The sequence below is a fragment of the Mirounga angustirostris genome, unplaced genomic scaffold, assembly GCF_029215605.1.
Source record: "Mirounga angustirostris isolate CCGP_5_RB_7025 unplaced genomic scaffold, mMirAng1.0.hap1 SCAF_9, whole genome shotgun sequence".
NCBI classification, from domain to species: domain Eukaryota; kingdom Metazoa; phylum Chordata; class Mammalia; order Carnivora; family Phocidae; genus Mirounga; species Mirounga angustirostris.
Genome location: NW_026991717.1, coordinates 41,113,040 through 41,125,504, shown reverse-complemented (window position 1 = coordinate 41,125,504; position 12,465 = coordinate 41,113,040). Strand labels below are relative to the sequence as shown.

Here is a 12,465-nt window from a genome sequence, read left to right as displayed (position 1 = left end):
GTTAATTTGCTCAAGGTTACCCCGCTGGTAAGTCTTGAGAGGTAGATTTGAACCCAAGGTCATCTGACTCCAAATCCTCTCACCTCTCCAAGGTGAATCTCTGAGGCTGTGGCTCTAGAGAAGCTGATTCCCCAGAAGTTGAGGGCCATGTTCCTAATATCCCTTAGCTAGTTGCGCCTCTAGCGCTCAGTTAAAGAAAGGACAGGCTAATAGTTCCGGCCTGAAGACACCATGGTGGGGACGGTCTCCGTCTGTGCCTAGGAAGGCTGATGCCTGCCTGACCAAGCTCACTAAAACAGAGTTTCTTCCACTTCTCTCGTCTCTTTGACTGCTTTATTTCTCCTTCCCCAGGTTCCTACCTACCTTCCAGCTACTCTTTCTCCCCATATGGCAGCAAGGTCTCAGGGGGTGAAGATGCCGACAAGGCGCGAGCCAGCCCCAGCGTCAGTTGTAAATCCAGCTCAGAGTCCAAAGCTCTGGACATCCTGCAGCAGCATGCCAGTCACTACAAGAGCAAGTCTCCCACGGTAAGTGGCACCGGCTGCTCCGGAAACCCAGATCCAGCGTCTGGAACCAGAAGGCGGGCAGGCAAGTTCAGGGCTTAACTACAGTGAGGCCTGACTGAGTCGGCCTTGGCTTCACCAGGCATCTCCACAATTCTTAGGTGCCCCGTGTCTGTAAGGAGTCATAATGTGGACCTGGAGGATTTTGTTGTCGCGCGCGTGTGTGTGTGTGTCTCACAATAGTGCTTTTGTGTCTGCTTTTTTCCAGATAAGCGATAAAACGTCTCAGGAGAGAGATCGGGGAGGTTGTGGGGTGGTTGGGGGCGGTGGCAGCTGTGGCAGCGTCGGGGGAGCAGGCGGGGGTGAGAGGAGCGTAGACCGGCCCCGCACCTCCCCTTCTCAGCGCCTGATGTCCACACACCACCACCACCACCATCTGGGGTACTCATTGCTCCCGGCACAGTACAACTTACCCTACGCAGCAGGTAAGCCTCCTTCCCCATCTCTCTTTTTGACTTCATCCCTGTAGCATAGTAGCATTGCCCACAGCAAGGGACCCCCAGCAAGAATCCTTTATTTTTTCTTGTTGAGCTTCTAATCTGTCCAGGATCTTAATCCCCTGCAGACAGTCATTAAAGCATATGACATTTATTTCCTCCCCTGGAGCTTAGGGGCTCTCAAAGTCCTCTGGAGAATTGGCTTTGATATTCAGAAGAATAAGGACCAGGTGTTCCCATAGCCAAAGAAAAACAAGCAGCTGAAAAATAGAGCCTTGCTGTATATACTATCCATAGCCACTATATCTGGCCAAGTATCAGATTTTTTTTTTTTCTGTCAGCACCCCAAAACTCAGTGGAGCCAGGAATTTAAGGAGACACTCCTCCCATTACCCACCAAGCTGATAAAGAGAAAGTGTTTGATCGGAGGGTTCTGAGAGTGTTACACTAAACATGTCCTCCTTCTCACTCAGGGCTTTCTTCTACAGCCATTGTTGCCAGCCAGCAAGGCTCAACTCCCTCACTCTACCCACCCCCGCGGAGGTGAGAATGGTAAGTCACTTTTTAATTTGGGACAACACATAGAGCAGGGATGGTTGATAGCTGCATCCCAGAACCCCTGTGGAGACTGGGTGAGGGAAAGCTGTGTGGGGTCAGTGGTCTGGAAATGGTAGAACCCTGGCCAAGCCTCTTGTACGGGTCTCCCAGTCTCCGGTTCAACCGCGTCCATCTGACAAGAGCTGCCCTACGCTGGTGTCCCCACGGGGCCAGCACTGGCCTCCCCTGCAGTTCGTTTTGTCGGAGCGCCACCTGGTGGTTGTTATGCCAGCAGGCTGAGTGCCTGGTTCTCTGTCCATGTTTCCCTTGCAGAACACCAAGTGCCCGGATAAAGTCAGCTTCACGGGCCCGGACTGGCTCACCCAAGGAGGTGCTGGAGGTGCCATTTAGACATCAGTTAAATGGTGTTGATCATCCTGTTTGCCGTTCCTACCATGACTGAAGGCAGACCCTTGGCTATCTCACCTCTACCAGATCCCCGGACTCCCTGACCCACCCTCTTCCTCAGGAGCTGGAGAGCTGGTACTTAGCAAAAATATTTATTCTCTGGCCACAGTGTGACTATCGTGGCCCCTGTGGAGATGAAGGCATGGGGAGCAACCAGGGGAACATGGCCTCAGCCCAGAGAAGTCACTGCTCTGTTCCCCAAGACCCTGGCCCGCTGCCGGAGCAGTGCCAACACCCCACCCTCACCCCCAGGGAGGGACTCCCAAGCACTGGGTAAGGTCTGAGGACAGCACAGCAGCCGTACCCCTCTCACCGTCATTACCACAACCACCAGATTCCTGCATCTCCCCAGCAGTTTGGGCCCTGGGAACTAGCAGCATGTGGAGGAATTAGAATCTCAGGAAAGAAATTGGGGGCTGTTTTCTCTGTAGTTGTGAAAACAAGGTCTTCAGACATGAAGACTTCTCCCCTCCCGCGTGAGCACATATACATGCTCAGAGCCTAGCCTGGAAAGGAAGACCAAGGCATTTGCCCCACCGTGGCCTTGGGCTGCCCGTCAGGCAGAGAGCCAGGGTCCCAACACCAGCATAGGGCTCCCCGGGGACACTGGGAGTAAGCTGGAGCTGGAGCATGAATGGGGTGTTGTGAAATAGAACCCGCATCCCCACTAAGTCCTGCTGCTTCTTAGCCCCCAACTCCTTGCCCTTGTCTCTCTTTCCTCCTGACCCCTTGGTGCCTTTCCCAGGGGGATCCCCATGCTGATCGCTCCTTTTCTTTTCCACTGCTTGGCTCTTAAGACTCAGGCAGGTAAAACAGTATGCCCCCCAGCATGGGGAGCTTTGGAGTCTGCCAGGTCACCTTAGGGCAAGGCCCAGGAGATGGGCCCTGGGAGCACCCAGCAGTTCTTAGAAATGTTCTGTCCATTCAGCCAGCTGAGTATCCTCCTCATTTAGGGCCACAAATATATACAGCCTAATTGCTCTGTATACAAGTACATGATTTTATACAGCTCAATCTGTAATCCCGTGTGTGCCAATATAAGCTGTGTTTCTTTGTAACACACGTTTTTGTTTTAGGGGCCACTGGCCATGGGAAGGTAGGTGTTCCTTAGACCCTGGGATAACACATCCAAGCCATTACTCCTCAGAACCCCAGAGTGTACTCAGTGGAGCTGTGCTATGAGGCAGCAGACATTTCTGTGCTCTCCTTAGGAATGCAGCCTACCAGTCCAGCTTCAGGCTTTTTGCCCTGGGAAAGTGACGATGATTTGCTAGCTTTATTGGAGTCACTTCTTCCCCAAGGTATGGGGAGCTTTAGCTCTTATTTTGCTTTTTAGGTAGCGTCCCTTTGTTCTCCTTGGCTATCTTTCCTTGACCGTCTGGATTGAGAAAGACTGACATACACCAGCCTAGGCTCGAGAGGGGTATTTGTGACCAGAGTGCCAAAGTGACCGTTTAAGAGCAAGGACTTGGCTCTGACTCAGTTTGGGGCATGGAGGTGGTGGATAGTAAGCACAATGCCCAGCAGAGGCTGCTCTCCAAGAACCCTGGACCCCTACTCTGAATGGCTTGGGGTCATTTGCCCAAGAGGAGCCCCTCTGATCTATAGACCTTCCCTCTGGGTTTTTGTGTCATTGTTTTTATTCAAGTTGGGTTCTGAGCCCTCTCCCAAAACTCACTGTTTTAGACCACTTAGCAGGCCCCCCAGCAGCCTCTCTTGCCCCCATCATTCCCTCTGCCTCCTGCGACCCCAGACTTCCTATTCCATGGAAGTAGTTGGTTTGGACGCCTTCACCCCGCCTAAACTGAGTCAGCCCCACCAGGGGGATGACTCTGAATTTCAGCCTGATGATGCCCTGCCAGGCTCCTGTGGGGTGGAGCCAAGGGCCCATCTCTGTTCCTGTTTGTTTTTAAATATTGTTGTGTGTTTTGTATCTGTGGCGCTGGCTCACAGCGTGCTCTGTACATATTGTAAAGAAACTGTTGGAATAATTTTCTTTCCCGTTGGGCAGGCCTGGCCCCACATTCCTGCCCTTTCCACGTTATTCTGTAACACAGAAAAGAGGACCTTCTGTATTAGCAGGGCACTCTTGGGTTCTGCAGAAGGGGACAGCTTTTTCTTTTCCTTAAAAAACATTTGGCTCTCTGATCCTTATATCCAAGTCTCCGTAGAAGAGTAGGCTCTGAGCTGCCCAGAGGAGCAGGTCAAAGCAGCAAGGGCGGACTAGCGCTGCCTTTTCCCAGTCCCCGCTCCTCACCCGGCCCCGTCTTCCCTCCCTGAAACAACACGAAGCAGCAGCCGGTCCTCGCCCAGTGCCCAGGGAACGATCTGCTGTCCGCCTCCTGCCGCTCTGTATGGGGAGGCGGCCCCCGGGTGGGGGTACCCACGACCTGCTCAGAGAGATGAGAGCCTCTGCAAGGGTCCTGCCCCATGGGCAAAGGCTGGCAAAGTGTGCTGCTAAGGGCCACAACCCCCGGACCAAGGCTCACTGTGAGCCACCCCTGCCCGGGCCTCTTCCAAGACCTCGCTCGTCGGGGCTCTGCACGAGAAGCTAGAGGGCAGGAGCCTCCCCGCCAGCTAGGACAGCCAAGGCTTGGAGAGCTGCTCTTTAGGGCTCACATCTGCCTCTTCATCCCTCCCTTCCCTGCCTGTACATGTATGTGTACATGTATGAGGCTCCCTTCTCTTACCTCATCCCCTTCCACATGTCCCCAGGTCGAAAGACCACATGCAGAAGGGTTAAGAGGGCACCCCATGAAATGAAATGGTGATTCTTGAATCTTCTCTCCAGGCTCCAAGGCGAGGGTGAGAGGATGTGGCTTGGGGGTTGGGAGGGGGAGACTATAGAAGGGCTAGAGTTACTGTACACGGGCTTTGAGGTCACCCATGTCGCTTATTGTACTATGTACCCTGTCACCATCCCAGTGTCTACTCTCCTGCCCCTATGATTCAACTGGGCAGCTAGCTGGCCCCATAATTCCGGGCCTTTGTCATTTGTTTTACTAGTAGGGCAACCCAGGAAGCTTTCCAGTGATCCTCTGCCATGGGCCCCTCCTGGGATCAAGCCCCTCCCAGGCCCCGCCCCCAGCCCCTCTTGCCCCAGCCCACCCGCTTGCCTTGGTGCTCAGCCCCCCCATTGGGAGCAGGTTGGGGCAAGCTGGAGGCCCGGGCTGGAGGGGCAGTGTTGCTGTTCATAGCTTTTGTTCCATTGGCGTTGCTCTGTTGGATTTAATTTCAGTCTTCCTGATTCTTCCCTTCTGTAAAGTGTACATTACCAAGTTCCTTGTTTTTTATATATATATATATAAATATATATATATACAAACTGTACTCTTTTTGCCTTTGTACATTCAGGCAAGAAGAGAAAATAAATCTTTTTAAGAGACAATCACAAATCTGTGAGGGCTGCTGGTTATTTCTCCTGGAGTTTGCTGCTGAGCTGCCTCCTCCTCCCTCCCCACTTTTCTGTTTTCCCTCAACTTTCCTGATCTTCCTGGTCCTGCTCCATAAGCATCCTCAGCTCCACCTTCCCTGGCTGATGGCCAACTGCTGAATCCAGTGTCCAGACTACCTGCCCTGCAGTCCTTTCTTGCCCAGCAGTGTTTTCCGGACCTGGCCTCTCCTGTCTTCCCCCCTTAGATCCCATTCACCAAAGTGGCTTTGGACCCCTCGGTACCTGGGACCTGTCTCCCAGAGGACCTGGCTTTGGACACTCAGTTGTGAAACTATGCAGCTAGGAGCTCTCCACTTAAGAGTTTTGCACTATTTAAACCCCCCTGGGAGTTAGAACAGATGGTTTTTTAGGAATGAGTGCGAAACTGTCTCCTAACACTCCCCCCCTCCCCCCGCCCCGATTCCAGCCTCCGGAGTGCTCTGATCCAGAGCCCAGAGAATCATTCCTAGCTGGTAGACTCCTATGGCTACCCCATCAGACAAGGGCTAAGGGTTTAGGAGTCAAGAGCATTTGGTCAGAATTTTAAAGGGTGGTACATTCTGACACACAGCCCAACCAAACCATTGTTCTGTCTCTTGAACTTTATCTTTTTCCTCTGATCTCCTGCTCCCCCTTTTTTCCCCTTTCTCTACTTCCTTTTCTTAATTGGCTTTGGAATTGAAGTATATTTTTAAATTATTTGTTGTATTTATTAAATAAAGTTTGTAATATCCCTGTTCTTAAATTTAGACTTAGTTTGCCTTTCACATATCCTCCCTATCCATCAACCCCTCAAAATATACCTTCTAAGTTACTTTTTTAATTGGAGTGCAACTGTTGGGTACCAGATTTCTTTCCTGCCAGTAGTCTTATCTGGCAAAATTTTTCTTTTTTGAAAGGGTTTCCAATTCTGCCCTTCTACCTCTAGCTGTTTTGAAGGGGATCTACCAACAGATGGCAGCAGAACCTCAGGTGTGTTTCCTGTCCCCTCTGCTTGTTTGAAAGACTAGTAAAGGACTGCATTTTGTCTTGGTTCTTTATCCCAGTCTTGTAGATTCTCTGGGCTTGAGTTTACCATGATCCTAAACTGCCTACATTAACTTGGCCATTGTCCACATTCACATGGACCTCTACTGCAGGTGTCTCAGTAGTGACCATTTTCCAGTCCCTGCCTTTACGGTGCCTCTAGGGGTTAGCTCCTCAGTGGAGGACATCTTCGAGTCCTTCCTGTTCCAGCTGAATGTCTAGGCCCAGACCTTCTAATACTGTGGAAGGTGGAGGTGTTACACTTTTAAAAACCTGGTCCGCTGTGACAGGTCCAAGGTTAGTAACCTGGCCTGGTGTGAAAACACAAGCTCCACACAGGACACTGTGAAAATGGGCCAAAGACTCAGAAAAACTTAGGACAGCCACAGCTATTGACTGTTCCAAAGTAGATCATTCCAAAGCTGTAGGAAGAAGAACCTGCCCAGCACTTGGGAAAACAGAAGCAAAAGGAAAAAAAATTGCTGTTGTAAGCATTTAATTAACCAATTAAAAAGAATTTAAGGGGCTATCTGGAGTTCAAGCCCCATGTTGGGTGTGGAGCCTAGTTTAGGGGAAAAAAAAATTCTAGCTCCCTATGAGAGCTTATCAATCAGGCTGGTGGTACAAGGGGAATGGCAGCCACACCGTCCTAGGGAAGGTGTGTACTGCTTCCTTCAAACACCTCCAAGAACGAGAATGTCAGGCAGCCTATGCAAAAGTCAGAACTCAGTTTCAGGACCCAGCCTTCTACACAAAAGGAAACACTGAGAACAGCGTGGATCCTGGGTAGAGCCTCTATTTTGGATGAAGCTGATGTGTACATACCTCTCTAGGGGGTACTGGCAGTTTGTCCCAGAGTCCTAGCAACCATGTTTTGCAGTGTAATATGGCCCCAGAGGCTTCAGCCGGTTTATCTGTCCTGATGATGCACCGCAGCTTTTTTCCTGAGAAGCGCGTATCAGACCCCTGCTACGTTACGCTCTAGACTCAAAAGAGTAGTGGTAGAAAGCCGGTCCTGGTACAGGAATGAAAAACAGACCAACCACAACTTTAAATCAGTTTATTGACACAGTAACACAACACACTTGCCTCCCTGACACCCCCACCCCCATCTCACCCAATCTAGATCTCTCCCCCTTCCTCCCCCCTTAGAACAAGCTGTTCAGTGAAAACAGAAAAGGGCAGGCCACTTCTATACCCTCAGTCCCACCCCTAAGCCCTGTGGGGCAGGGGCTCAGGCACTACTCATAACCTGTTGAGACAGAGAGAGGAGGGGCAGTCAGCACTGTACTCAGCCAGGCAGAGGCATCCAGTCCCTAAGAGCAGATTCCCACACGACCCCCAGGCCCTGAGTTGCTATTCCTCTTCCTCTCTGCTCTTTTGTGACCCTAGGAAGGAGACACCTTGGGGCCTGGGCCTGCAGCCAGGAGCAAGAACTGGCTTGATTTGAGAATTGGGAGTTTGGCTAGTGTTTTAAGGCCCAGGCACCCCAAAGAAAGCCCTGGTGGTGGGAGTGAACTTCAATGCCCCTATTTAAAATGCACTGATAACATTAAACAGATTAAGCCAGCTTAACCAAATGCCAGAGTAACACTAAGCTGTAAAGAAGGAGGGGGTCAGACCTGGTTTCTCCAGGCCAGACACAAACGCACACAGAGGAGTCCAGGTGGAGTGTCGAAAAACAAGGACACAGCCCAGGGGCCAAAAAGCCTATACTCAGGAGTCCCTGGGTTGAAAGGAAGCAAGAAAAGAAAATACACAAGTCTTAAAAACCAAAAAAGAAAGCCCAACAGCAGGGGAACCTGAGCCTGACAGTGCTGCCCACCAGCCCTCCAGGCCTTGCCCCTGGACCCGGACAATCCCTCCCCCCATCTAGGCAATGTCCTCCCCTAGGCTAGACAGAGCACATCACACAGCGCAGTTTAAAAAGCTTCTAATGCCAGTTCATAAACATCTTCATTTACTATTGGTGATTACATGTGAATAATATGTTTATACTGTTCTTTATGGAAAACAATCTCAACGAGTCAACTCCGAGAACACAATAGGCAACCCTCACCCTGAGCCCCTCAGCGTCCTTCCCTAGACAGCAAGGAGCCCCCTCCTCTGTCCCAGGGCTGCCTAACTTCCCCTCTTCCCCCACTGTGGCTCTTGGGCAAAGCATCCTCTATGACCATTAGTCCTCATCGGACAAGTTCTGGTCCAGGGGGTAAACCATGAACATCACATCTGGCCGAGAGGGAACACAGGGATGGCCTGGACGCACAATCTCAAAGCCCAAGAAGCTGAAGGTCTTCAGGAGTGGAGCTGCAGAAGAGTGTAAAAAGGATTCTGATAAGAAACACAAGGGTAGGTTCAAACCAAGGGAAAACAAAAAACCAAGATGGAATAAATAAGCACGAGGCCTTTACTAAAGACCCTTCGGGCACTCCCACCCCTGTGATTTCCCAGAGTTTATATGGCAAATTCAAGAGCCCTACTTCACTGAACAGGGAGCCCCTTTTCCCCTCACTACTTCCCCACTGTCTAGGCAGTAGGTCTCAGGCTACTTTGATTCCTCACCTCTGTCTTCCCGGCCCTTCCTGAAGCAGATGAAGACGTAGTTCACTTTCATCTTCTCTTCAGCAAACTCTAGCAGTGCTAACAATCTGCCAGAAGCAAAGAAAACAACTCAGGCCTACTACCACCTCTCTAGACTTCCCACCCACCCAACCCTCCCTCAAAAAGCCTTCTCTGAGGCTTACAGCCAGCAATATAAATAGGGAACCTCCAGGGAGAGGCTTCCTATTTCAAGAGCCTAAAGTGCAGAAAAAAGCCACTATCCCAGAGAAAAATGTTACTGAATTCTCCCTTCCTGGAATAAGGGTTCTTCATCTGAAATTAATACTAACCAACTTCACTAATGCAGTTCACAAGATAGTATGGGGCCTAGGAAGAGAACCTGGTTTTTCAGTGGTCTTCCAAAGTTGCCAAGTTTGAGAACCACAGCCACTGGGACACTCTGGGCCCTAACACCGCCTAAAAGGATTTCCTCAAGAGAAAGGAGCAACTCAAGAGAACTCCGTCTTTAGGACTGTTTCTTACACACCTGGCTGCCTTGGAGGGCCTCGCCCAATCCAATGAAATCCTACTGTAGCTCAAAGCTTCCTGCCCTTTTGAACTGCATCACTGTATGGCGGCTGAAGGGGGATTTGATGTCTGCTGAGAAGAGTGAACCGGGGGCAATTAAATGACCGGGATTTGGTTAATGTGATAACGATCTCCCTTAATTATAACGTACGGCAGGCCTGTTTTACTGGCTAAAAATAACCTGTTAGGAACTGGTATCTGCTTGGGAAACCTAGAACTAGGGAAGAAGGCAGACCCTCTGTTCATCTGCTGGCCCCAACAAGCATATGCCCTTCTCTGGAATGGGCCCTCCTTCCCCTTCCCCAGCACCTGCTCCTTACCCTTCTTTGCTCCCATCAGCTAATAATCCATCTGGGATTTCTACAAACAGGCTCTGGCTGGACAGGACTGCATCCCAGGAAGAGACTTTCACCTCGGTGACCTCATACTGGAAGTGGACAATGTGAGGTTTTCCATCGTTCACAGGGAGGTCCTGGGTCACAGTGAGCTTCTCGTCCTGGGAGGAGATCAGGTCAGAGGACCAGGTCACTACTGCTCTGGCCACATCACAGGCTCCCTAACCTAGGTGGTCCTGGGAGTCCTCTTGGGCCAATCTCAGGGTAGTATGGGATGAAGGACACACTGAAAATGTAGAGCCGTATGCTGGCTAAATGGAGCCATCCATCACTCGTCAGGCACAAAGACAAGCTGATGACAGCTACAAGTCAGCATGATGGGAAGGGAAATACTTACAAAGTGTCCACTAGATGCCAAGTACTGTGTAAGGTGCTTTCCCATTTTTCAAGCCACCAGAAACATCTGAGCTAGTTATTAATACCCCCATTTTAAATCTGAGATGCTAGGGGCTCAGAACAATTAAGCAACAGACCCGAATCTCCATAGCTAGTAAATGGCAGAGTTGATATTCAGACAAGGTCTCCCTGACTCTAAACCCATGTGTGTCCCCCGAACACCAAGCTCTTTCCCTTTTCTCTCTGAAAGAGAAACATTAGAAACAAAGTGAATATATGTGAGGGCCTAGCTGGGGCCCAGCTCAACCAAAGCCTGCTTCCAGGTAGACTACAAGTCCATGTTGTCTCCCCTGTGCACAACCTCAAGAGGCCAGAACTCAGCCACCCTGCTACCCTTCAATGCCAATCTTGGGGAGAAGCTAAGCCAACTTTTGGGCCTCAATCACAGGAGATTAAAGGGCAGCAAAGGACTGGCTGCCCCAGCCCAGATCATTCTTAGGGCAGATGGCCAGCATTCTCTAAAGCTCCTGGGATGTACCCTATGCTGCCAGAATGACAGATGATGGAGATGCAAAGCCCCTTCTCCTGTCCCCCTACCCCCCCACCCCCCTCTATCCAGCCCAACCCCAATCAGGCCAGTAAGGGATGGAAAATCAGAATGCCTGAGAGTCGTGGAAAACTGCTCCTCCTGGCCCTTGGTATTTCTCAAGAGAAACTGAGGAATCACACCAAAAGAGTTCTTGCACCCCTCCCATTCATCTGAGTTCTTCCCACTCAGGACCCTGAACTGGCACTGAAGTGCTGACCACCAAGCTAAGAAGATGGCAGTGTTTGCTTGCTGCCGATCTCCTCCTCCTAGTACTCCCCACAACCACAGAGCAGCCTCATCTGAAAGAGTCCTTCCGGATTCCCCTACTGGCCTGGCCTAAGAGAAGACTCAAGAAGGCAATTACTACCCTTAAGCAGCAGCTGAGTGGAATCTTCCGACAGCTCTGCTCCAAGCCTTCCACCCCGGAGTCCTCCTTACCTTATATATTAGAGCTGAGAGAGAAGGATCCCTGCCGCCCCCTCGCCCACCGGGGATCTTCGACAGTGGGTGAGGGGCATCAGGAGCACCACAGAGGCCCCGGAACAATGTGCCTGCAGCACTGGAGCTGGGGACAGTTACTCAAAGGCAAAATACTACTGCAAAAGACAGAGAAGGTGAGACAGTAAACGCCGGGGCTTAAAAATTTAACACAACATCCCACTCCAACCTCTGCCCTGGCTCTCCAGAAACAAGTGTTCTAAAGCTACACCACTACCCCCGCCAATCCTTTCAGCTTCCAGACCTACTCCTGTGCTCTTCCAGCGCACCCACCACCCTGCAGAAAGCAGAGGGAGCCCAGCTGGGCATATCTGACCTGAGGAACACCTGCTCGACATCAAACAAATCTGTGACACTGACAAGCCCTGAAAGGAACCAGATCCTGGCGTGCCTTCAAGGCCTTAGCACTCTGTCCCCCAGTCCCCTTCCTTATTCTACCAGTACTTCAACAACCTATGAGGCAATCTCAAAACCTACACAGTCCCTTCCAGCTGGAGAGGCATATGGGCCTCAAGAGATCACATGGGCTGGGTACCATGTCCCTGAGGAACTCTCAAGGCCACTTTTCCAATGATGGCTTCTTCCCCAATCTAAACAAAAGACCTGGACAAGAAATCAATAACCCAAATCTCTCCAGGATCAAGAATTGAATTAAATCCAGGGATCTGGCTCTCAGAGAAGAGGTGCACTACCGTACAGGGTATTATGGTCTGAGTTTGTCCCTGGTATGCCACCAAATGTTGGGCTTCCTTGCCCTCCTTTGCTACAATCTGACCTGGGCATAGGAGTTTAGGTAACACTGATGTGAGCAGAATGGACACTCAGGCGCACGTGTATCACGGAGAAGAAATAATTGCTGGGAACTGAGTAAGGAAGCCAATAATCAGATGGATTACAGAGGGTGAAAGGCTCCTGAAGGAGCTCCCTGTCACCTCCAGGTGTGTGCCCTTACTGCCACCATGATATTTAGGAGGACCCACTGCCTTCTCTGAATCTTGATTTAGTGGTTCCTGAGGCTGAGCTGTAGCTCACCTCACAGGCCAACAGCAAGTGA

The 12,465-nt window shown here is 50.8% G+C and overlaps 2 protein-coding genes across 5 annotated transcripts in view; one reads left to right on the top strand and one right to left on the bottom strand.

Annotated features, from left to right (window-relative positions):
* ZNF609 (zinc finger protein 609) overlaps window positions 1-4,051 on the top strand; it is a 213,386-nt gene extending 209,335 nt beyond the window's left edge. For 3 of the 4 annotated variants that reach the window (XM_054513471.2, XM_045899875.3, XM_045899873.3), the window contains 4 exons: window positions 352-527; window positions 772-988; window positions 1,474-1,552; window positions 1,871-4,051. In XM_054513471.2, coding sequence (XP_054369446.2) covers window positions 352-527; window positions 772-988; window positions 1,474-1,547 — 467 coding nt within the window. In that variant the 3' untranslated portion in view covers window positions 1,548-1,552; window positions 1,871-4,051. The remainder of the gene's footprint in view (window positions 1-351; window positions 528-771; window positions 989-1,473; window positions 1,553-1,870) is intronic. The other variant, XM_045899874.3, reaches the window with a different exon arrangement.
* Window positions 4,052-7,509: 3,458 nt separating this feature from the next.
* OAZ2 (ornithine decarboxylase antizyme 2) overlaps window positions 7,510-12,465 on the bottom strand; it is a 68,700-nt gene continuing 63,744 nt past the window's right edge. The window contains 5 exon segments of the mRNA XM_064570312.1: window positions 7,510-8,771; window positions 9,027-9,112; window positions 9,914-10,089; window positions 11,352-11,432; window positions 11,434-11,509. Of these exon segments, the coding sequence (XP_064426382.1) occupies window positions 8,641-8,771; window positions 9,027-9,112; window positions 9,914-10,089; window positions 11,352-11,432; window positions 11,434-11,509 (550 nt within the window). The 3' untranslated portion in view covers window positions 7,510-8,640.